This window comes from Dasypus novemcinctus, chromosome 1, assembly GCF_030445035.2.
Source record: "Dasypus novemcinctus isolate mDasNov1 chromosome 1, mDasNov1.1.hap2, whole genome shotgun sequence".
Taxonomy (NCBI): Eukaryota; Metazoa; Chordata; class Mammalia; order Cingulata; family Dasypodidae; genus Dasypus; species Dasypus novemcinctus.
This window is the reverse complement of record NC_080673.1, coordinates 47,657,081-47,683,130: the sequence shown is the minus strand read 5'-3', so window position 1 is coordinate 47,683,130 and position 26,050 is coordinate 47,657,081. Positions and strand designations below refer to the sequence as shown.

Genomic DNA, 26,050 nt, shown 5'->3' with positions numbered 1-26,050 from the left:
TTCCTCACCTGTAAAATGGACATAATAGTAGTTATAATGAGGATTAAGTAACTAAAAACAAAATGCTTTGAAATCAGTGCCTGTATATAGTAAACTCTTAGCTCTGAGTCCCAAGTTGGTGATATTTCTATCATGACACTGTCAGTATATCCCAATGCATAATGTAATAACTACTTTTCTCTAGAAGCAATTTAGATAAAGCAATGATAATAATTCATATCTAATATAATTTTATACGTTGCAAAAGTACACTAGCATTAATAACATTAACTTCAACTTTAGTTGAAGACTATTTTAATATGATAGGCCAATCTTAAACTGTGAAACAAATTACTAATGGAAAGACTACAGAATACATGAATGCTAATATACAGAGATGCTTTTTTATTATTAATTTATCAAAAAAAGTGGGTTTTTAGTGTGATGCTCTGAAAAACATTCAAGGTGATAGAAAATAATGAGAGGTGGTAGAAATTCTATTTCATTAACACTTATTCATAAATCACTCAAAGATAATGTATAAAATAAAATTCGTCATAAGCACTTAGATGTACTGATAGGAAGGGCTATCAGAAAAGGAGAGGAAATACTTCAGTGGCACACATTTTATTGCTTTCCAGAACTGACAGAAGAAACAGTCTCCCAAATATCTTTGGAAAGGTTACTCTTATCTCACGGAGTCGCAGCGCATTAGAGCTGGAAGATATAAAACCTCTCATTCTACAAATGAGAAAAGTGATGCCTAGAAGCTGTGTACATAGCCAGACAATGGCAAAGACCAAACTAGACCTCATCTCACATTGGTCAGGCAATAATGATTTCAACCAAAAAGAAGTATTGTTTGGGAAAGCACAGAAAACTAAAATTCACTCTCAGAAATATAAACCAAAAATGGGATGATTATGTTTTATCGTCACTAAGAAATTAAGGAAATATATTCAGCTCATACTTACTGGTCTTTTCCTATTCCCACTGTTTACTTAACAGATTATGATAAGATATCATCTTAAAGGATTCATACAAAAATCTATGGAAATCTTTACCTTCCTAATTTGGCTCCTCTAGTTATAAATGAGAAACTGGACTTCCTTGCCTGGTATATATTTTCTCTGAAGTAGATCCTCAAAGGTCATGTCATACAATTTAGGTAAGTCTAATAGATTTAAAAAAATACAATAGGGAAGAGGATTTGGCTCAACTGACAGAGTGTCTACCTACCATATGGGACGTCCAGGGTTCAAACCCAGGGCCTCCTTGACCCGTGTGGAGCTGGCCCATGTGCAGTGCTGATGCACACAAGGAGTGCCCTGTCACACAGGGGTGTCCCCTGCAGAGGGGAGCCCCACGCACAAGGAGTGTGCCCTGCAAGGTGAGCCGCCCTGTGTGAAAAAAAAAAGAGCAGCCTGCCTAGGAGTGGTGCTGCACACACGGAGAGCTGAAGATGACGTAACAAAAAGAGACACAGATTCTAGGTGCCACTGACAAGAATGTAAGTGGACACAGAAGAACAAACAGCAAATGGACACAGAGAGCAGACAACAGGGGTGGGGGGAGAGAAATAAAAAAAAAAAACTTAAAAAAATACACTAAAAGGATGGACTAAACACATAACAACTGTACTTGAATTTACATTCTAATTTGGGGAGATAAAAAGCAAAACAACAAATAAATAAATAACTGGATAATGATACATACTAGGCAGAGTTTGAACTGGATGATATGACAATGGCTGAGTAGTTCCTGGGTGACCACTGGGCACAGGGGTGAAAAAAAGGTCTTTTTGGGGAGGTGACATTTGAACTGAATGACGAGAGGAAGCTAGGCATGTGAAGATCTGGAGGGAGGGTGTTCAAGGCACAAGGAATGGCCACTGTAAAGGTTCTAAGGCAACATGCTGACAAGTTTGAGAAGCAGAAGTAAAGTCTATGAGACGCTGAGATCCCAGCGCAAGGCAAAAGAAGGAGAAGGTTGGGGCAGGTGAAAAGGATTTGAAAATAGAGGACACTTTGGGAGAATAGAAAAAGAAACACTATAGAGAAGTAGAGTAGGATTTCTGGGAGATGTTAAATGAGATCTTAACTTTGGGGTCATGAATTTAAAATGAGATGAGAATATTATGTGTTTCTCTCTAGCAAAGCTCACTGCTCAGTTAGAAGTGTGACTGGGCCTTCGTGAAGTTAAGTAAACTGGAGAGTGAGTGAGGTGGAAAAGTTAAAGAGTTTTGCTAGGGTGTGAAGATAATTATGGACTCAAAGTATGAGATGCTCAACAGGGCTGTGCCTTAATAAGCAAATACAATAAAGGAAAAAAAGGGTGAAGGAGTTGAACCTATTTGCAAAGGACTGATTAGTGATAGACTAAGGAATCTAAACTGAGTAAGGAAGGAAGTAAAGTCATGAAGATGGTGACTAATAGAAATTAGTAGAGTCAATTGATTAGGGGAGGTTTCTTGATGAGGTTGAGGGACTACTGAATAGAGTTGTCAGCTTGGATAGTAGCTAAGAAGTGGGATGCTTGAAGTTGACTATCAAAGTCAAACAGGCCTGCTGCTATAATAGCTCAATAGCACTTTTATGCACATTAGAAAAAGTCACCCCTTTCTTCACATACTTTATTTCCTCCTAGCGAAAACTGTATATATAAATATACAAGTCTCTAACACCTACAAGGTGAGTTACATTTCTTGAAATGCAGCCCTTTTGTGTACTGCACAACTGTAGGCAAGGTTATGCTAATAGAAGTGGCTAAGGTAGAGCTGCCAGTTCTGGAAATCCCAACATGTGGAGATGCTCATGCCTCCCATGGCCCAGTTGAGATTCATTCTCTGTGGAGCAGTTTTCACATAAATGGAACCTACTCTTATGCAGCTATATCTCTTATGCTAATATACCTGAGGGTATGGTACAGTTCATCCAATGTGGCATTTCCACTTACACAAAATTCTGAATAATATCTTTTTCCATTTCATTTTCAGGACACTAGTATCCTAAACATATATGTGCTTTTCTTTAGATTTTTTTTTTCCCCCTCAGAAAATTGCTAGGAACGAAAGGTCATTGTTAATGAGTTATTGAGTATCTACTATCTACAAACCTGAAAATATTGCCCTGAACAAATTGAGATTAAGGAAAATGGCTGCTGGGGGATCCCAGAGTGAATTCAAAGTGATCACTCTTTTTATATGCCCTAGTATAGAGTATACTACTAAATACGCTTATAAATAGTAATCCTAGGAGATATCACCATTTAGGGTGGAAAAATAACAGATTCAGTACATATAAGGAGAGAGATAAATTAAGAAAATATAATCTCTGTTTCTGGAACACTCATGATAAAGTATAATCTCTTCTGATAAATATTATGAATCACATATCTTGAGGTAACTGGAATTAAGTCTAGGAGAGAGGAGCAGAGCAGGTTGGCTTCACATCTGACAGGAGCTCTGCACTGAGTCTTAAGGAATGAGTAGGAGTTTGCTGGCAGAAAAGATGGAAGCAGTAGGTTCAAAGGCATGAACCAGGGAAGTAGACTTGGCCCAGTGGTTAGGGCGTCCGTCTACCACATGGGAGGTTCGCGGTTCAAACCCCGGGTTTCCTTGACCCGTGTGGAGCTGGCCCATGCAAAGTGCTGATGCACGCAAGGAGTGCTGTGCCATGCAGCGGTGTCCCCCACGTAGGGGAGCCCCACGCACAAGGAGTGCGCACTGTAAGGAGAGCCACCCAGCGTGTAAGAAAGTGCAGCCTGCCCAGGAATGGCACCACACACGCGGAAAGCTGACCCAACAAGATGACGCAGCAAAAAGAAAGATCCCCGTGCCGCTGACAACAACAGAAGTGGACAAAGAAGACGCAGCAAATAGACACAGAGAACAGACACTGGAGAAGCAGGTTGTAGTCAAACGTGAAGGGCTTGGCAATGTGGAGCTGTGAGGGATGTTTTCAAGAAACTCAAAAACATGATCTTATTTGCTTTTAAGGACTTCCTTAGAGGCAGTAAAGACTAGATGAGAATGAGATTCACAGCAAGGAACGTCCAGGAGCAGCCAGAAGCTGAATATCAACAGGACCTATCAGAGAAGGAGAGCCAGGAGAGCCCGCCAGGATCATTTCCATGTGTCAGAGGAGCCAAGCACCAAGCCTCACTGGCAGCCAGTCCCAGAATGCCAGTCTTCAGATAGAAAGCTTCGCCTTGATGATTCCTTGATTTGGACTTTCTTTTAGTCTCAAAACCATGAGCTAATAAATTTCCATTGTTTAAGCTGACCCATTGCATGCTATTTGCTTTGGCAGCCAAGAAAACTAAACAGATATGTAATACTACTATATTATTTAACAAGTTAGGAAACTGGAGCTAGGGAGCCTAAACAACTTGCCCAAGTAAATAGAGGTAGAGTTGAATCTAGAACCCAGTTACTCTTAAACCAAAGTCTGCACTCTTAACCATTTTAATATACCATTTCCCTAAGACTCACTCATTTTAGTAGTATATTAAGTTTTGTCCTGTTAGTGTACAGTACAGAACTATGATATAACAATGCTTTGTAACCTTGTTTTTTAGTTTATATATTTGTAATTAAATTATAGTTTATTATTAACTTCTTAAAGATTTTAAATAGAAGAATTTCTTCTATTAGTGTAATTAAGAATTGGGAAAGAAAAGCTAAACTTCCCAAGATCTAATTTTAGGAGAGAATAGGATTAAATTATTTTATCGTTTACATGATCACAAATGTGATTACTACTGTTGGGGGCATTTATGAAGAAGGCAGCCAAACGCAGACACTCATTCCCAACAATGGCTATTAATAGACTATTTTCAGAAGTCAGAGAGTAAGATAATGATATGCTACATGTTTTCAAGCTAGTTACGTAGCTACAAAGAAGGGATAATAAATACAAAATAAACATTCTTCCCTGGAGTCCTATATACTAAGGAATTTGGTCTCTAAAAAAGAGATCTTCCCTTTGTCCTTTCACCTTGGGGATAAGCTCCAAATCTTTGGAATTTCCCTCGATAGGAGTCTTACTCAAGGTGGGCTCTTCTGAGACACCTGATATGAGATGACTCAGGGGGAGGCCAGTTACACCAGTAGTCTTAGGATGGGAGCCAGCCACACCAGAAAGTCTTGGGAAGGAAGAGGGGGCAGCTGGAGACTGAACTCAACCATGAGGTTATTGATTCAATCAATCTTGCCTATGTAATGAAACCTCTGTAAGAACTCTGGACACCCAAAGCTTGGGAGAGCTTCCCTGATTGGTAATACACAATCATGTGACACATCCTGACTATAAAGAAAGAGGAAAGACCCTATGCATACATTATATGTATCTTTTTTTGCTATCATAAAGCTGAAATTATAAGTATAATGCTTTCCTGAGTTCTGTTGAGTTGTTCTAGTGAATTATCAAACCTACGGTGGGGGTAGTGGGGGCCCTTGAATATGTAGCTAGTTGGCCAGAAGTGAGGGTGGACTGAGAACCCCCGATTCTGGTATTGGGGTATGTACCGAGGACAATCTTGTGAGGATGGTACTCTTTACTTATAAAATCCGACTTAACTCCAGGTAGTTAGAGTCAGAATTTTATTGCAGTTGGTGTTCAAAGGTATCGCTGGTCTTTCTATATAATTATCTGCAAAGAATATGATATTAATTTTTAAAGTATTTTAAAAGTAACTTTTAATATTAAAAAAATTTTAAAAATTGCTGAACTAGAGATCTTACCTGCCCAATAATTAGAGGAACAACAACAGTCATAAAGAGCTGAGAAAAAATAGATGAAAAAGGCACAGAAGAGGATGACCCAAGCTGTAAAACAAGCAAATAAAAGGCATTAGAATTATTTTGAGTTAGTTATTAAACTTGCTGTCAATTAAATAATGCAATAAATTAATTTCTCACATGCACAAGAATATAGTAACTACATACAGATAAAAAACAAGTGAAGTTACTTTCAAATTTCTAAATTGAACACAAAATAGACTGTTAAGGATTTTAATATATAATTTTGATTAGGAAAGTAAGATAGGGTTAAAATGATAACTATTTTTGCAATTAATTAAAATAATATATTTCAATTGTAAAGTCATTCTATGTTCATACTATCTATAATTATAGGGTAAGAGATTTCACCTATGATCATAGTTTACGTGATTTTACTTCATTTGTCTGTAGGTACCTAAAACAAACAATAATGCTTCACTACTCCTTTATCAAGATAATATTTATTAATGCAAACAAATAGTTTCCAAATTTCTTATTCCTTCAAACAAAAGCAACAAATCTTCTATCCTTTAAAATTTATTTTTATACAAGGTGTAGCAAACGTGAAATCCTGAAACATAACTTATTTTTTAACTTAAAATTTCAATATACCTCTTCTAAATTCATGCCTTAATGGTGTTCATATTTCCTATTTTCTCTCTTTCCTCAGTTTTTGATTCTTTCTTCACTAGTTAGTGCAACCTCAGCTTCAAAAAGAATGTATTCCCTGGCTCTCACAAGTACTGTCTGTATTTTGTTTGCCATATGCTCATCTTGTTGTTGCCTATCCTGTCTTTGTGAGTTTATGTCTAGGGCAATGTCTCTCCACAACTCTCCTAGCTGTTCTAAGAATAACCACGGCTGTTGGAACTGGGGTTGGCAGTTTATACCCAAACCCTGTAGGTCTACCACAATCTCTCCCTAGAATTAATCAACAGCATAAAAGAACTCATGGAAGAATGCTGTTTCCCATCAGCTTTGGGAAGATGCAGCATCTGAAGGCACCTGGTCTTTCACTCTTGTGGTCCAATATGTCAATCGCTGGCCCCCTTTTTGGACCCACCTACCACCATCTTCTTCATCCTTTTAATCTTCAAAATTCTAATTAAGTTTATTTCTTACAAAATCAACACCTTATTAGTGATGTGGGTATTTCATCCAGTTCCAATCAGGGTGCCAGACCCATCTTCCCTCAACCACAGTAGAATAGCTAGAGAGGTTTATGCCCTGTCTGGCAGGGACTATTGCCCTAACCAGAAGGTAGTAACTACAGAAGAATGACCATTGCCCCTCAGCACCCCCTTAAGAATAAGGGTGTGAACTCTCTGAGTGGGGAGCTGAGACAGGTTAGTTCAGGGAAACAAGAAGACAAGCTGTAACATGGCTGACAGACAACATGGCTGTGAGACCCTGCTGAGACCTTGACCTTGACCTTGAGGTCTCAGTTGGGAATCTTCCTGGGGCCAAGGGTAGGCTCCGGATATTCCAAACAGGCTTCACCATTGGCCCCCACCATTGGTGGGGTAACCATTAACAGTTGGGGTCCCTCCCCATACCATTAGCAAGGGGAAGAATAATTAATAGCTTAAAAGGTCACCACACAAGCCAAATCTCCGGATATTCCAAACAGGCTTCACCATTGGCCCCCACCATTGGTGGGGTAACCATTAACAGTTGGGGTCCCTCCCCATACTATTAGCAAGGGGAAGAATAATTAATAGCTTAAAAGGTCACCACACAAGCCAAATCTCACTCTCTCTACCTAAAGAAGCCTGCACCAAATCTTGTTGTATATTTCTTTCTCTCCCATTTCTCAGCAAGCTCTGTTCTTTTCCCCAATTTTCCAAAAAATTCTTTTACTCGCCTAACTAAAAAAAAAAGAGTCTATTTACACCATCACAAGATTTGTGTTTATGTGCATAGACACACATTCACATTAGCCTCAACCACCAAGAATTGCTGTCTTCCTATAAACTTTCTAATACTTTTCAAAATCTCCTGGTTTTCAAATCTCTCTGGATAAACAATGTTTCATATATTTTTATCTCTTTCATGAGTCCCTTTTGTAATCAGTTCCTCCAAACCATCAATAAACATTTCCTGGTCCCTGGAACTTAATTTTTCACCTTTCCTCTGCAGTCTAAACTTCAATTTTCATATTTAACATAAATTTAGTTAAATTGAAAACACCTTTTAGAAAATAATTTTTGGAAGGACATAGAAGTGGTCATAGAATGTTAAGTAAAACCAAGTAAATATTTAGATAAATGAAGTTAAGAGCTCAGAATGAAATACGATACCAGTGTCTTTACCAATTTCTATTGATTTCTGAATGGTTTGGTTTACCAAAATCTTTTCTACATCCTGGTTTAGTTCATAAAATTCTGCCCCTCAACCAGAGCTCCAATCTTATACCCTTAAATTGCCAACAAAAGTCTTGCTCATCACTGTTTCTGCATCCATTTAATATAAACTTCACTACTGACCACTGACATCAATGTATCCCATAAAAACCAATATAAAATAAAGAAAGGAAGAGAGTCAAGACTCTCTGGTAAAGACTGGAAGGATTCCTGGCATGTTAAATGTTACATGGCTATTCAATGTTTCTTTTTATGTAAAACCAAAGTATTAAAAGCTAATATTTAAACCATGTTTTATAGTAACTATGTCCTTGAAGCTAAAGGTGCTTTCAAAACATTTTCTCCACATATAAAAACCTTACGGATTTTTCTGGGGCAAGGATTTAAATAAAGAAAAGATAGTTTACAGAGAAACCAAGACACTGGATCAACAGAAAAATAAACTTTAAAGAACAAAGTTCTCAAGTTCAAAACCCTCCAGCTCAACACTCTATCCTTAAGACCTATACTGTTAAGAGAGAGGCCACAGGCTCTCACATATCTCTGGTCCTCCTTCTAGCTCAACATAATTGTGTTTTTAAAATGTTTTAAGTGAATAATCATATCATGTCATGTTTCCTCTTCAAGTCCAGTGCTTACTTAGCCCAGTTGCTGGCACAGAGAACATGTGTACAGATAATAAAAGTGTACAGAATGAATAAATGAAGTAGTTTGCAAACATGAGGTGCTAAAAAGTGACAAACTTGTACTCGGAATAATATCCTTGTTTTTGCTCAAGTTAAAAAGCACACACACAAAACTTAATATCTTTAAAAACCTCTCATTATTATGTGGTATTATAAAATCACATGGTATGATTTTTTTTACTGCTTGTTTATTATTTTACTGCTTGTTTATTATTGTTTTAAATTAATTCTAATGTATACCTAGAAACAAATGATATTTAGTCATGAAAAAACTAGATGAAAGTAGTGTATTGAAGTCTCCAACTATTACTGTAGGGTTCTCTATTTCTCCCTTCAGTTTTGCCAGTGTTTGCCTCTTGTATTTGGGGGCACTGTGGCTAGGTGCATAAACATTTATGATTGCTATATATTCTTGGTGGATTGACTCTTTTATTAATATATAATTCTTTACCTCTTGTAAGAGATTTTGACTTAAAGTGTGTTTTGTCTGATGTTAGTGTTGTTATCCCAACTCTTTTTGTTACTATTTGCATGGAATAATACATTTGTCCAGTCTTTGACTTTCAATATATTTGTAACTTTGTCCAGTCTTTGACTTTCAATATATTTGTATCTTTGGGTCTAAGGCGAGTATCTTATAAGGAATACACAGTTAGGTTATACTTTTAAAAATCCATTCTGCCAATTTTTTTTTGTAGTGCAGGATTTAAAAAAATGTTCTATGATGCTAACATATATACAATCTAACATTTCCTGTTTCAACCATATACAGATACATATTTTAGTGCTGTTAATTGCACTCACAATTTCAGTGCTGTTAATTGTGCTACCATCAACACCATCTGTTACTGAAACATTTCCATCATTCCAAATAGGAACCTTGTACATTTTAAGCCTTAAGTTCCCATTCCCTAGCCTCAACCTGTTCCCTGGTAACCTATATTCTAGATTCTGACTCTATGAACTGCTTATTTTAATTGTTGCAAATCAGTGAGATCATACAATATTTGTCCTTTTGTGTCTGGCTTATTTCATTCAACATGTCTTCAAGTTCATCCATATTGTCACATGTATCAGGACTTCACTCTGTTTTATGGCTGAATAATATTCCATTGTATGTATAGACCACATTTTATTTATCTGTTTATTGGTTGATGGAGGCTTGAGTTGCTTCAATCTGTTGGCAATTGTGAATAATGCTGCTATGAAAACAGGTGTGCAAATATCTGTTCAAGTCCTTGCTTTCAATTCTTTTGGTTACATTCTTAGTAATGGTAGTTTTATACTTATCTTCCTGAGGAGTTGCCAAACTGTCTTCCACAGCAGCTGGAACATTTTACATTGCCATCAGCAATGAATGAGTATTCCTATTTCTCCATGTCCTCTCCAACACTTGTTATTTTCAGGTGTTTTTTTCAATAGCAGCCATTCTGATGGGTATGAAATGGTATCTTGATGTAATTTTGATTTGTATTTTCCTGATAACTAATGATGTTGAGCAACTTTTCATGTGCTTTCTGGACATCTGTATATCTTCTTTGAATAGATATCTTGTTAGGTTGAAGGGTTTCTTTATATATACTGGATTCTATTCCTTTATTGGATATGTGGTTTCCAAATACTTTCTCCCATTGTGTACTTGGCTTTTTACTTTCATGATAAAGTTCTTTGATGAACACAAGTTTTTAATTTTGAGGAGATCCCATTTATCTATTTTTTCTTTTGTTGCTAGTGCTTTGGGCATAAAGTCTAAGAAACCATTGCCTAACTCAAGATCCTGAAGATGCTTCACTATGTGTTCTTCTAGGAGTCTGGTAGTTCTAGCTCTTATATTTAGGTCTTTGATCCATTTTGAGTTGATTTTTGTATATGGTGTGTTTTAGTTTGCCAATGCAAAATACCAGAAATGGGCTGGATTTTTTCTTTTAATAATTATTTTCTTTTAAATTTTAAAGAAGGTTAGATTATATAAATGTTACATAAAAAATATAAGGGATTCCCATATGCCCTTCCAGATTTTTGCACATTAACAACATTTATTACAATTGATTGAAGCATTGCTACTAACCATGGACTACACTCTGTCCTGCACAATTGTGTAAGTTATGATGAAATATACAATGGCTTGTATCTATCACTGCAATGTCATGCAATGTCATGCAGGACAAATCCAATGTTCCCCAAATGCCCCCATATTACATTTATTCTTCCCTTTCCCATCCCTCAGAACCTCTGGTGGCCACTGACTTTAAATCAATGATAAGAATTCTTCTATTGCTAGAATAAGAAGAAATCAATAGTAGAACAATAAGTCTACTTTAGTCCATTATACATTCTCCAATCTTGAGGATTTTGGCATGGTGATATACACTCTGCTTCTAATTGAGAGGGGGCTTAGATTCCATGGGGCAGATGGATGGAGCCATCTTTCTTGCAGTTATAGATACTCTCTGTTCCTTGGGATAGGCATTATCCATCATCATCTCTTTGTTAGTTGTCCTGGGTAAGTCCAATGAACTGGAGAGAAGGTGTTGCAACTCTGCTGAAATTAAGGGTTCAACTTGACACATGGACAGACCAAAGATTTAAGTCTCTGGGACATATATTTATGTAGTATAGAGCTAATTAAAGGTTCAAATAAAAGGGCCAGAAGAATCATGTATAGAGAACCTATAAATGAGTCTAACACTGTTACACTGAGGAGCATAAATTCCAAATCAGGCCTGCTGACAAGGTGCCTAATTCCTTAGTTGTCTGCCCTCCTTATATTTTCTGGGTATTTCTATAGTCAGGAGCCCTGCTATTCAAGGCACTGTTTACTGTGGCAGTCAATGAGATCTTGCCAAGACTTACATAAGCATAACATCTGGAATGACCTAACGCACTTTGAAATCTCTTAGCCATAAAAACTCATTTGTATTCACCATTTCCCCCTTTTGGTCGAGGTCTTTTTCTGGATTCATTGCGAGTTGGTGCTGATAATAATCCTTTGGTGCCAGGGGATGTCCCATGCTGGGGGGAGGGTAGTGCATTTATATGCTGAGTTTGGCTTAGAGAGAGGCCAATTTGAGCAACAAGGGGGCTTTCAGGAGATCACTCTTAGAAGTATATAATACTAGGCTAAGTTTCAATTTCATATGAAAAGGTTCATAAGTACAATTATTTGGGCGTAAAAGTTTACAGTTCCAAGGTTGTGAAAAGTCCAACTCAAGGCACCAAAGAGGTGCTTTTTTACGAAAGTCACCTGGTACCTGTTGAAGAAAGATGGCTGCCAATCTCTGAGTTTTCTGCCTTTCTGCAGCTGTAGGCAAACCTGGCATAGGGATTGTCTTTTATTGGGCCTCCTTTCTCAGTCTAGGTGGCTCTGCTTTCTTCCTGAGTTCAGTTGTAAGCTGTCAGGCATATGGCTCATCTCTCTCTGGGCCTCAGCAATTTGAACCTCTCATGGGCTCCTCCTCTTGTAGCTCAGCTTTGGGCAAAACCTTTCTTCTACATGGCAGGATCAAGTGTGGTGGCTTTCTTTTTCTGAGTCTGTGTCTGTCCCTCTCTGTGTCTCCATTTATATCACACTCAGCCAGAGGGCAGAGACCTAAGCCAGTTCATGCCTCACTGATATAGTCCAATCAAAAACCCTAAAGGGATCTTATCAAGTAATCTAATCAAAGAAGCCTTAACTGAATTCAATACAATCATTTCACACCCACAAGAATAGATTCATTCAAAAGCATAATCTTTCTCTTCTTGGGATTCATAAAACAACTTCAAACTGTCACATTGTAGGGGTCTTTTTTTGCAAATGGAGAACCAGTTTTCCCAGCAACTTTTGTTAAAGAGACTATTCTTTCACAATTTGCCATCCTGTCAAAAATCAGTTGACCAGGCTGGATAACATGGAGTCAAGCAAGAGATATTTTATTGGATATTGCAAGGCAGAAAAATCAAACCCCTTTTCCACTGATTAATCCATATGCAGGACCTAGACTGCTACCAGACAGATACTGTTTAATGGCTCCAAACTATAGACTGAAGTTCTTGATTACAAAGGGACCTAAGCAAGAAAGACTAGTTCCACGGTTAAGTGTTGGTGCTGTTAGTAGAAGACCAACCAATCTTATAATAGCAGCCTCACAAATAGTATCTGTCCCAAGTGAAGTGTCAGTGACAAGCCAAAGATTTATTGTGCAGATTCTACCTTCTCAGTTCTCATCTGCCAAACTAGTGCCTGCACCAACTGCAGTTCCAACTGTTCTACTGAATCCTTCAATGATTGGGCCCCAAAATATTCTTATTACCACCAACATGGTTTCATAACAGAATGTGGCTCCATCACTTACCAACTCTGTGACCTTATTTTACCTCTGAGCCTTGTTTTTCTTTCCAGTGTAGAAAAATAACACCTCCTCTGCCTACCTCACAGGGATGTTGTGAGGGTTTAATTGGTAGATGTAGAAGTTCCTCAAAATTGTAAAATGCTATACAACTATACGGGTTTACTATTAATGTATTTGTTCTAAGGTTATTATTAATAAAAGCCTAAGGATTAAAAAAAATCAATTGGCCATAAATATGAGGGTTGATTTCTGAACTCTCACTTCTATTCCATTGGTCTATATGTCTGTCCTTGTGCCAGTACCATGCTGGTTTTTGTTGTTGTGGTGGTTTTGTTTCTATCATTGCAATGTCTTTCAGGACAATTCCAAGTCCCAAAAATGCCTCCAATATTAAACCTCTTTTTCGCTCTCTCTGACTTTAGTACCTCCAGTGGCCACTGTATCCACATCAATGATATAACTTCTTCCATTGCTAGAATCACAGTAAGTCTATAGCAGAATACCATTAAGTCCACTTTAGTCCATATTTTATTCCAATCCAGAGGATTCTGGGAATGTCATAGCCTTTTTGTTTCTCTTGTCCTTTATTGCAGCCTCTTTTTGTGTATGGTGGATCTTTTTTGATGTAACTGATGGTTCTCTTTCACAATTCCATTTCCGTATATTTTAAAAATACTTTCTTTGTGGTTACCTGGGGGTTTGTATTAAACAACATAAGTCTATAACCTGCTAATTTGAAAAGACACCGACTTAACTTCAATAGCACATGTAGTCTCTGCTTCCATATCCCTCTCTATCTCATCTTTATGTTGTTTTTGACACACATTACCTTTTCATATTTTGTGCATCTGTTATAAGGAAATATGATTATTTCTTATTAAATTGTATTCTACCTCCTATAGAAAATAAAGGGCAGAATTACATACTGAGGATATGGTACTACTGCATTTTGTACTGACCCACTTAGTTACCTTTACTGAAGATCTTCACTTTTCATTCTGTTCCAGGCCACTCTCTCCTGTCTTTTCCTTTCAACCTGAAGAACTTCCTTTCTATTCTCTCTTTTTAAAGGTGGGAAAACTGATGTCCTGAGAGAAGTGACTTGTAATTAACAACTCTCATACTTGTATTATGATGTGAAATTAACTGTGCTTCTCAAATACATTCAAGTAGCTCTTGCCAAGTATGTTCTGTGATATTAGTCCTACTATTTTTATTTAACTGTAAAGTGTTGACAGTACAGTAATCACAGAGAATAAATGGACAGGAAAAGTTAAAATCTGATTTCATTTATTAAGTTAATTTTTGGGGTTATTTTTAATACCAGATTTGATGTGAAAGACCCCATGAGCCCACTAACTAATAAGAGAAATAAAGGGAAAACACCTCTCAACTTTGGCATTTAAGACTATTATGTATTTAATTTCTTTTGTGAAAAAAAATACATCACATTATAGACTATTTCCATGGTCAATGTTTGGATGCCCCATGTTCCTAGGAGAGCAGGGGAAACAGGGTCATGTGCTGAGGGGAAAGTTGGTCACCATCCTCAACATTCCTTTCCTCTACAATGCCTCTGATCTCTGAGCCACTTGATTAGGAACACAGGTTAAAGCAGCCCTCCTCTGAGGTTTTGTCAGATGAGAGACCAGAACAAGAGAGCCAAGGATGTAATTAACTGGGTACAAGAAGCTAGGCTAGGTATGGCAGGGATGCTGAGGAGGAAATCTCACAGGACGACTCCCTTAGAAGTGGCCTCTCAAAGGCAGGAAACCTCAGTACTGGAGTCTAATTTGGCATAAGTCCTTTCTTTTGAATTGGCTACCAGTCCTGTTGCTGTGAAGATGCAGAGGCACCTTGGGGAATGTTTCTGAGGCTATGAAGTAAGCCCTGGCATCCAGAAGAAAGAAAAGTGAGCATCTGGTATAGGGCAGCATATAAGAACATGACTAGAAAAGTACAAGGCCCAATCATTTTGTATGCAGAGTTGAGTTTAACTAAAGCAGAAGGAAATATGCTGCCTGGAATATTTGGTTCTTTACAGTTTAATGACGAACCTGCCATGGTTTATAAGACCAATGTGTTTATAAGAAGCATCAATAATTTTGACATTTGGATAAAGTTGTGGGTTTGGGATAAATTTGTATCAAGCAAGTCCTCTGGTTTTTCTTGAGCTACACTAGCAGATTTAGTAGTAATATGTCTTATACTGCCAGCCCATGTTTTAAGATACAGCATATTAAAACAAAAACAAAAACAAAACAACAATCATTAGCTTATTTCTTGTAGGAATATTGTGCTTAAAGCAGAAAACTCACGATCAGGTTTGTTCATTTTAATATCTTATGCCAAGAGGGAAGGATCCAATGAAAATTAAATATGTGGGAATTTAGGACCTTGGAGTCCAAGAAGTCAAGTTATTAGGCACCACTTATGAGCCAAGAGTATGGTCTAGGCATGTGGATAAAATTCCTGGTCTTTACCAAGACTCAGTCCAAGTACCATTGTTTTAGGAATTCTTTCCAAATGCTTCTTCCAAAGTGCAGAATTGGCCACACACCTTCGGTGGACCACTATTCTCCATGTGTGTTTCAGTTGTAACTCCCAGAATATTTGATTGTTCTTGTCTACAAGTCTGTCTCCCTCAGTAACATGTGGGATTCTATTTTATTCATGTTTATAATTCCAGTGTACAGGAGAGTGACTAAGTGGTCCATTTAGGGCAGAGGTACTCAAACTTCAGTGCATCGGAAACAGCAGAGGCTTGGAAAACACAGATTGTTTCGCCCTGCCCCCAGAGACTCCAGTTTAGTAAGCCAAAGTTTTAATTGGTGATGCTGATGCTGCTGAGCCAGGATTCACACTTTGAGAACCACTGATCGAGCTCATAGTAGGTGCTCAATAACTGTGTTTTCAATTAAAGAATGACCACAATACTTAGGTAGAAGAGGAGGCTTAACAATGTTTTTGCTTTTTCTTTTCTTTCCATCCTCGTAACTTCAGATAACTTTCAAAGCCCCTCTTAGTTCATAGACCAAAGAAATAGCAGCAGCTTGGCCTCCAACCCAACTTTCTCTTATAATTACAATAATAGCAACGTTTACTGTGTACTCTCTATATGTCAGGCACTACTGTTTTAAATGCTTTATGTGTGTTGAATAATTTAAGCCTTACAACAACTCCTTGTGGTAGATTTTATTTTTATCCCCATTTTCACATGAGGCATCAGTGACACAGAATAGTTAACTTGTCCAAGGTCACCATAATTAGAAAGTGACAGAGCCAGGATCTAAACCCAGAAGTGTAGATCTAAGCCTTCACACTTATCCCTATACTCTACTGCATAGTACAGAAGGGACAGAGGGGCAAAAATGGGGAGGGGGCAGGAGTGTATGCCAAAGCTGGGGCTCTTCCTTCTTGTATATGTGTGTGTGTGTGTGTGTGTGTGTATGTGTGGTGTGGCTGCATGGAGATGTGGAACCTGAGGACAGGAAGAACCAAAAAAGAGGAAAAGTAAAAGAAAATGGGTGGTAGTGGTGGTGGTATACATAAACACAGCGTTTGATAAGCAGTGGTCGATGGTGCAGCATTTCTGAACTGGACTCCTCATTTGAATCACAGCACAGATCATTATTTGAGTGACTATTTTCTCACTTCTTTCATGGATGGTCCATAACTGATACCATAGTAGATGCACCAAAGAGAAGATAATTCATTAAATACAATGGGCATCATAGGGCATTAGGGCATTAGGGCTTAATCATCTCTTTCACCTTGGCAGAGACTGGCTGAGTGGAAGTAGGATTGGCTGCTATGAATCCATTCAATTTAGAAACTATTTCATTTGGAAAAAATCTGGGGTCTAGTCAGGAAAATAGTATAGGGCCAAACTAACCCGACTCAGAAAGACAAACCGTAACAATTCTTCTTGATGAAGAGAAGGAGAATGTCTGTAAAATCATAGTTATCAACATACAGTTAGAAAACAGATGGTGCATTTTAAATCACTCCTGTAAGTGAGCTGACCTGCAAATTGTCATTAATGCATGGGTCTTCACTTGCTCTGCTTTATAATCAGTCTTTTATCTCCTACCAGGGAAATCCATTAGCCACAGGCGTCTTCACTATTTGTGTCTCTTCTCAGCTATTAAAACATTATTGTATTAAATAATTCACCCTTGATGACTGGTCTAAGCTTTCATTAGTACCACATTCAGGGGAAAATAAGCTTTTTCTTTTTTTACAGTTTGTACTATAGAATGATGAATGTTAAATCTCTTTTTCTAGAAATTCAGGAAAAAGCTGCTTCAGACACAGGGCATGATTTATTCCTTTTCTGCCCAAGTTCTATCATTCCCCTCAACGCCCAAAGAACCCAGCCCTGGGGGAAAGGAAATGGGGAAGAGATTTGCTTACTCATTAGACTTAACTTGTATCCACACACAGACATTCCCTTCCCATAGTCCTGCATGCAGACTGAAGGGAGAATTTCCTCAGGTTCCAATTGTTAAAACACTTCCAGTTTTCCATCCTTCCCCATCAACCTCAGTTCAGTCTGCTGCCCCTTCTCTGAGAGGAATACATGCAAACTAAATTGATTACTCATACAAAATTGACACTCTAAATGTATAACAGATGTCAGGCTCAATCAAAAATGACTATGATTTTTATCAAAATTAAGAATATGGTTGCTAAATAGCTATATTGATTAACTTGCATGAGAAATTAAAATTTAGTTATTGCCTGGAAAAAATATATTTAAGTAGAGGAAATTATCCCATTTATATCTAAATACATGAAATTTTTCCTTCTCTGAGAACAGGACAAAACAGTCTTTAAAAGGATTTTTAAAAACAAAACAAAAATTGTGTAAAGCATGGCTTCACTTTTCTTTTTATTTACATGCTAATTTAAAACATAAGATAAAAAGATTATCTTCCAATTGTGTTGACAGAAACATAATGTGTACAAATAGTAAGCACCGATTACTCCAGCCATACAGGCTGTAAGGTGAGATGTGCCAAAAGAAACTGTAAATTAGCTTATCATAACCAAACAGGAAAGCTGTGGGGAGAGAGGCATCTAGGACATGGACGGGTAGAGGCAGATAGAGACAACTAGGAACAAACTTTGCTTCTCATTCCTGGCCCAAAGGAAGTAGCTTTGTTGGTTCTGAGTATGGTTCAGGAACCAGAGAGTCTTCTGTTGCTAAACAGTCCCTCAAGCAGAAGCAACATTTAAGTTCCTCCAAAAAAGTGCTCCAAGGTTGGGGATCAACAGAAAAGGGTGTATCAGGAACTGCCTTTCTGGACTATGGCAAGCCTTCCTCTGCTTGGTGTATACTATCAGTAACTGGGTGCTGGAGAGGGAAGCAAAGGGCAAGGGATGCACCTGGCCAAGGTAGTGCTGTATTGCACTCATATTGTGTCACCAGCTCACTTCAGTTAAGTTCTGAGAAGCCCCAGACCAACAGCTGAACTAGCCTCTCTGGGTCAGTGGTGCATAATGAGGTAGGGAGTGTACCAATGTCAAACTCTAAAGCATTTATAAACTGCTTGGTAGGTGCCTCCCCTTCACTCCTCTCTCCCTATAATGATTCAGTAAGGCCCAGGTGGGTTGGGTGGTAGGACGGGTGATCTGGCATGACCATTTATAAAAGACTCCACATATTATTTTGATTCACAAAAGTGTTTGAAAACTGATTTACATATGTACTGAGGAAGATAAACTATTTTCCACTTCAAAAGGAGAAGATTCATCTTCACTTATTTTAGGAACAAACACTTCTAGGCATGAGGTGGAGAAGCTGGCTTAGTATGAAACAATGGAGCAATCAAATTTCTTTTTAAGTCTTTATGTTTTATTATTATTTTATATACATGTCAATTATGCAACTATCCTTGGAAATACATCATAAAAAAAAATCAGAGCACTGTGCATGACATGAACAGTTATATACATTGTTTTGTGTATATCGACAATATTAAAAGTTGAAGAATTTTCTATCATAGGCAGTCATATTATAAGGGAAACTAATACTACTACAGCCTCAAAAACTGTCACTGATCTCTCTCTACAACCTGGATCTTTCTTCTCTGAACTCCTTTTAAACCCTGTGTGGATCACATAGCTCAGTAGTTAACTTTTCTCTAGATTTCTTCCATATTCTTTATTCCTGTTTATCCAAATTAGCTTTAAGGTTCTTCAAGGCAATAATTATGCATTTTTTTCTTTTTTGTCTTTCCTATGTTGCCTAGTATGTAAATGTTTAAGAAATAGTTATTGAGTGCTAATAATAAATCTTAAAACAAAGTGTGTGTCCTAAGTGGCCTGTTATGTGTTGGGGACTGAATCATGTACCCCACAAAAGACATGCTCAAGTCTTAATCCATGTTCCTATGGGTGGGAGCCCATTTGAAGTAAGACCTTTGAAGTTATTATTTACTTAACGTGTGGCCTCTTTGTGAACAGGATCCTTAAATATACTATTTAGATGAGATATGTGGCAGTTTGAGACTTTTATGAAAGATTGTGTTTGTAAACTAATTTCTTCCTCCACATGTGATACCATTTGGTTGCATTAAATTCAGCTGAGTGAACTTTGATTAGATTACTTGTTAAGGCTGCTTTAAGGCTTTTAATTGGATTTTGTCAGTGAGACATTACTCAGATTGAATTCCTGCCCCCTTGCTGGGTCTGATATAAACAGAAACACAGAGGAAGACTCACTCATACAGACAGGAAAAAAGGAGCTGGTATATTTATTTCTGCAATGTGTGAGAGAAGATTGCTTAAGCATGAAGCCTCCAAGAGGCTGGGCCCACAGAGCAGCTCAAGAGAAGATAGTCCTGCTATGTGCCTGAGAGCTTACAGCTGAATTTGGGAAGAGAGTGGAATAGCTGAGACTGATTAGAAGGTCCAGAAAGAGCCAATCCCTATGCCTGTTTGCTTAAAGCTGAGCTCCAAGAAATGGTAGATTCTGGAAGGGAAGGCAGAGACCTCCAGATACTGGTGGCCACTTTGCTTCAACACATGGCAGCTGACTTGGGTGAGAAAGCACCTCTTATGGTGTCTTTTCGTCTTCTCTTCTTGTTTTCTCCTCCAGGCTTCACCAGGATTCAACCCCAGGGACCTCCAATGTGGGAGAGAGGTCCTTGTCGCCTGCACCACCTCATTCTTGGTTTCTGCTGTGTTTTGCATTGACTTTCCCCTGTGTCTCTCTTTTTTTTTTCTATCATCATCTTGCCGCGTTACTTGCCATGAGGGCCTGGCTTGCTGTGCAGGCACGCCTTTACCAGGAGAGCCTGGGGATTGAACTGGGTCCTCTATTGACTTGGACTTTTCACAGCCTTGGAACTATAAGCTTCTACCCCAAATAAATACCATTTATAAAAGCCAACACACTGGAACTTTGCATTGGCAGCCCTTTGGCAAACTAAAACAAGGTCAAATTGAATTAGGGTAGGCCTTAATCAATATGGCTGCAGTCCATATAAAGTCTAGACAAAAACACAGACAACTGAGCAGGAGAAGTAGAAGCAGGAGGAGAAGGTGATGGTGGCAGAGGAAACTTGCAAGTCAAGGAACCCCAAGGATTGAAGCAAGCCAGCACCAGAATGCTACAGATTCTAGGAGAAAGCATGACCTATCAAGACTTTGATTTTGGACTTCTTGTCTCCAAAACTCTAAGACAATAGGTTCCCATTGTTTAAGCCAACCCATTGTGTGGTATTTGTCATAGGAGTCCAGCAAACTAAGACACTTTGTAAGCATAAGCTGGAAGGAACATTCAACTTGAGGTAGTCTTGGGTTGAAATTGTCTTGTGTACTTTACAAGCTATGCAGTTGCAAGTTAGAAAAAATGATCTGAATTTAAGTTTTCTCATATAAAGTTAAGATAATGCAATTGCAATCCAAATGTCATAAGTCATTTTCTCAGAAATGGAAAAGCCAACCATTGAATTTATATGGAAGGGTAAGGAGCCCCAAATAGCCAAAAACATCCTGAAAAAGAAAAAGTTGGAGGACTCACACTTTTTTACTTTAAAACTATTACAATACTACAGTAACCAAAACAGAATGGTACTGCCACAAGAACAGACATATAAACCAATGAAACTTAACTGAGAGTTCAGATATAAGTCCTCACATCTATGACCAACTGCTCTTTGACCAGGGGACCAAGTTCACTCAATTGGGAAAGAACAGTCTCTTGAACAAATAGTGTTGGGAGAACTGGATAGCCATATGCAAAAGAATGAAGGTGGATTCCTACCTCATACCATTTATAAAAATTAATTAAAATGGATAATGACCTAAATATAAGAACCAAACTATAAAATTCCTAGAAGAAATCTAGAGAAGCATCTTCAGGACCTTGTATTAGGCAATGTATTAGGCATGATCAATAAATGAAAATACAAATGGGGCTTCATCAAAATTAAAAACTTTCATGCATCAAAGGAATTTATCACGAAAGTAAAAAGACAACTTATGAAATGGGATAAAATATCAAGACCACATATCTGATAAGGGTATAAAATTCAGAATATATAAAGAATTCCTATAACTTAACAATAAAAAGAGAAACAACTCAATTGAAAAATGGGCAAAAGACTTGAATAGATATTTCTCCAGAGAAGATACAGAAAGGGCCAAATAAACAATAAGATGCTCAAAGTCATTAGTCACTGGGGAGATACAAATCAAAATCCTAATGAGATACTATTTTACAATCACTAGAATGACTACTATTTAAAAAATAAAAAATAAGTGTTGGAAAAGATGTGGAGAAAGAGGAACATTCATTAATTGTTGGTGGGAATGTAAAATGGTGGAGCAACTGTGGAAAATAGTTCAGCAATTCCTTAGATAGTTAAGTCTAGAATTACCATATGACACAGCAATCAAACTTTTAGGTATATACCCAAAAGAATTGAAAGCAGGGACTCAATTATTTGCACCCTGATGCTCATAGTGACTGTGATGGTTAGGTAATGTGTTAACTCATCCAGGTAATTCTGCCCAGGTGTTTGGTCAAGCAAGCCCTGGGCTAACTGTAATACAAGGACATTTATGGGCTCTAGTCATTACTGAGTTTACTGCATAGATGGGTGATTACATCTACGATCAACCAGAGAGAGAGCTGTCAGCAATGAGTGACGTTTTACCCAGTCAGTTGAATGCCTTAGAAGGGAAAGTGATTTCATCATTCAGAGAGAATTTCCCAGCTTGTCTTTGGACAGCCAACATCTCCCAGAAACTCATCAAGGACCTTCACTGTACTTTCATTGGAGCCCCTGCTTTTCTAGCCTGCGTGTGGAACCTGAACTTGGGCATCCTCTCTGTAACATGAGAGAATCTTATAAAATTGCATATTATTTACAGCTATCTCCTGTTGATTCTTTTTTGTTTGTTATTTGTTTTTGTCTTTATTCATTTTTCTTAATGTTACATTAAAAAAAATATGAGATCCCCATATACTTCCCCCACCCCCCCTCACCCCACTCCTCCCATAACACTATTGATTCTTTTCTCTAGAGAACCCTGACTAGTACAGTGGCATTATTCAAAATTTTCAAAAGGTGAAGGCAACCCAAGTACCCATCAATAAGCAAATGTAAAAACAAAATGTGGATATATACATACAATGGAAAATTATTCAGCTGCAAAAAGGAATGAAATTCTGATGATGCCACAGCATGGATGAACCTTGATGACATCATGCTGACTGAAATAAGCCAGGCACAAAAGGATAAATATAGTATGGTCTTACTTCTATGAAGTAAGTAGATATTGTGATGTGGGGGCCTTTTTGGGATTTTGAGTTGTCCTTAATGATATTGCAGGGTCAGATGCTGGACCTTATATATCCTGCCATAACCCACTGAATGTACTGGGGGAGAGTGTAAACTACGGGGTAAACTATTATCTGTGTAGTGCAGCAGTGCCCCAAAATGTGTTCACTGAGTGCGATGAGTGTGCTGCAGTGATGAGGAGGGAGGTTGCTGGTGTGGGAGGAGTGGGGGGGGGGGCGGATACACAGGAACCTCTTATATTTTTTAGTGTAACTTTTTTTGTGTGATGTATATACCTTCAAAAAAATACAAGTTACAAAAATGATGTGGTGGAGGGTGGGGAGTGGGTTATATGGGAACCTCTTATGTTTCTTGTTTTTTTTAAGTTTTTTAATGTAACATTCCTTGTGATCTATTAATTTTAATTTTTAAAAAATTAAAAAAATAAAAATAAATAAAAGTCATAAAGTCAGAAATTAGAATACAGATTACCAGTGACTGGATGAGTGAATGCTTAATTGGTACAAAGTTTTGGTTTGATGTGATAGAAAATTTTTGCAATGGATAATGGTAATGGAGGCATGCTTTGAGAATGCAGTTAGCATCACTGAATTGTTTATTTAAAAGTAGATAAAAAGAGAAAATTTAGGTTATGTACAAGTTATCATAATAATAAAGAAAAAAACATAGAACTGTATAACACAAGCAATGAACCTGAATATAAACTATGGGCTACAGTTAATAGTATAATTATAATAACATTGTGCCATCAGTTGTAACAAGGTTACCACACTAATGCAAACTGCTAATAATAGGGAAAACAAACTGTATGTGTGTGGTATGGGCTGGGGTGTATATATGGGAACTGTACTTTCTGCTTGATTTTTCTGCAAACCTACAATTGCTCTTAGAAAACAAAAAAGATCAGTAGATCATATAGTTAATATAGAAACAGAGCATGGTATGTATATATGTGTGTATTCACATACATCTATGTATGTATGTATGTCCAGTGATCACAATGCCTTGTAAATACCTACTTGATGAGGGCAAGAATTCTAAGAAATCAAGTTATATGAAAGCTACTGACATAGTAGGGATAGCATGCGCCTACTTAACAGGTGCTTACATAAATGGGTAAGCATGTAGGTATATACTTGCCAGGTATCATAAGGTAATTGACTAACCCCCACATAAAAAGGTGGCCCAAAGAGGTCTCTGATCTATGAATTCTGAGGATAGGATTTTCAGCAATGGTCATGTTTGGGCCCTACATGTCTCAAGAGGTTTTGATATTAAACTGCCCTTTCTGGCTGAAGAGAATGGAAGAGAAGACCTACCTGTTGTTCTAAAGGCATACACTGAAACTACTACTGACCTTCTCCTGTCAAGCATAAACTTATTTACATAAATTGGTGGTCTACAGAATTATGGGGCTTGAGACCATGACGGCACCACTGAACATACGGGCTCCTTAAATTGCAATTACATGGAATTAGACAGACCCATTTCTATGAAGTAAACATAGTTACTCCTGGCCATCTTTATTTTAACTTTTAGAGGGATTGAGATAGAAGAGGTTTAGGCATTGCCTACTTTCATTCCTCTTCTTAGTATAAGCAAAATAGAGCTGGAAAGAGGGTGACAGCTTGTTTACTAAGGAGACTGCAGGGAAGGGAAGTCCACAGAAGTCGGGGTTTCCATCTGCCTGATCATCAACCATCTGGCTTCACAGTCAGAATGCTTAACTCAGTACTGTTAATATAATAATAGTACTCTTCGTTCTATTATACCACTCTGCTTCTCAAGTTTTAAAAGCTCTCTCCTTCAATCTTCAATCTTCTCTTTATTTACTAATGAATAAAGACCAAAAAAAAAAAAAAAGCCGTTAAACATAGTGTTAGTAATAAAACACATTAAAGGAAAGGAAAGTTGCAGGTTTTGAAGTGATATTACATATAACAGAATCAGAACCCTGCCTATGAAGTAGTCTCTAGTAAGCAGGAGATCTCTTGTGAAACTTTAGAAGTTTTGACTTACCTTCTCATTCTCCTCAAATTAAAAGTTTTCTTTATGTATTAAAATTCATGGTGAAGAAAAAAATAGGGGAGGGTATGTAGCTCGAGTGATTGAGCACCTACTTCCCATGTACGAGGACCTGGGTTCAATCCCTGGTACCTCCTAAAAACAAACAAACAAACAAACAGACAAAAACACAACTTTCACTGGGGAGGAGTGGATGTAGCTCAGTGATTGAGCACCTGCTTCCCATGTACGAGGCCTTGGTTTCAATCTCTGGTATCTCCTAAAAACAATGAACTGCTTAATTTTTTTTTTTTTTGAGGTACTAGGGATTGAACCCAGGACCTCGTACATGGGAAGCAGGTGCTCAAACAACTGAGTCACATCTGCTCCCAATGTTTTTTATTTTAGTAATCTCTTTTGAAATATAATCTTAGGATATTTATAATTTTTACCTTGAATTTTAATTATCTTGCATGTACCTTATTTCTACTACTAAACCATAAGCTCTTTGAGGGAAGGGTCATGTCAGGTTGATGTTTATAATATTCACAGTGCCCAGTAGGCAATTAAATAAATACTGAATAAAATAATGGATATTAAAACATATTACTGAAAAAAGCTGTCAATTATTTTTCAAGACAAATAGGTAAATTTTATGAGTTAGGTTGAAATCCTAACCTTCTATACATTTATTTACAATTTGAAGCATTCTAATCATTCACTGCTTATGCACATTTCTATTCCCCTTCCTCCAAGAGGGACCCCTCTTTTCAAAAAATATTTACTTAATACTGGGCATGGGGGATAAAGCATGCATAGTTCCTGGCCTGGTAGAACTTAAAATCTGATGGACACTTATCACTTGTAACATCATTTCATAAGAAACATTAAAATGGAATTCCAAGTAATCAATTTATAGGTGTGGTTTTTAAAGCTGGACTAAGCCTTAATTTATCCTCATGAATAGAAATTCCATATCCTGATGCTTATCTATTGACTAAATAAAGACAATAATTTCTACTGTTGTCTACATTAGAAGCATGAGGCAATATATATGAAAGTACTTGGGGATTTAGGAAAAAAAGGT

The 26,050-nt window shown here is 37.6% G+C and overlaps 1 protein-coding gene across 7 annotated transcripts in view; it reads right to left on the bottom strand.

Moving 5' to 3' along the window:
* Nucleotides 1-26,050, bottom strand: part of SLC10A7 (solute carrier family 10 member 7) — a 278,259-nt gene that overhangs the window by 51,010 nt on the left and 201,199 nt on the right. For 4 of the 7 annotated variants that reach the window (XM_004456494.4, XM_023588241.2, XM_004456496.5 and 1 more), the window contains one exon: nucleotides 5,723-5,806. The exons of the other annotated variants lie outside the window; for them this stretch is intronic. In XM_004456494.4, coding sequence (XP_004456551.1) covers nucleotides 5,723-5,806 — 84 coding nt within the window. The remainder of the gene's footprint in view (nucleotides 1-5,722; nucleotides 5,807-26,050) is intronic. 7 annotated transcript variants of the gene reach the window in all.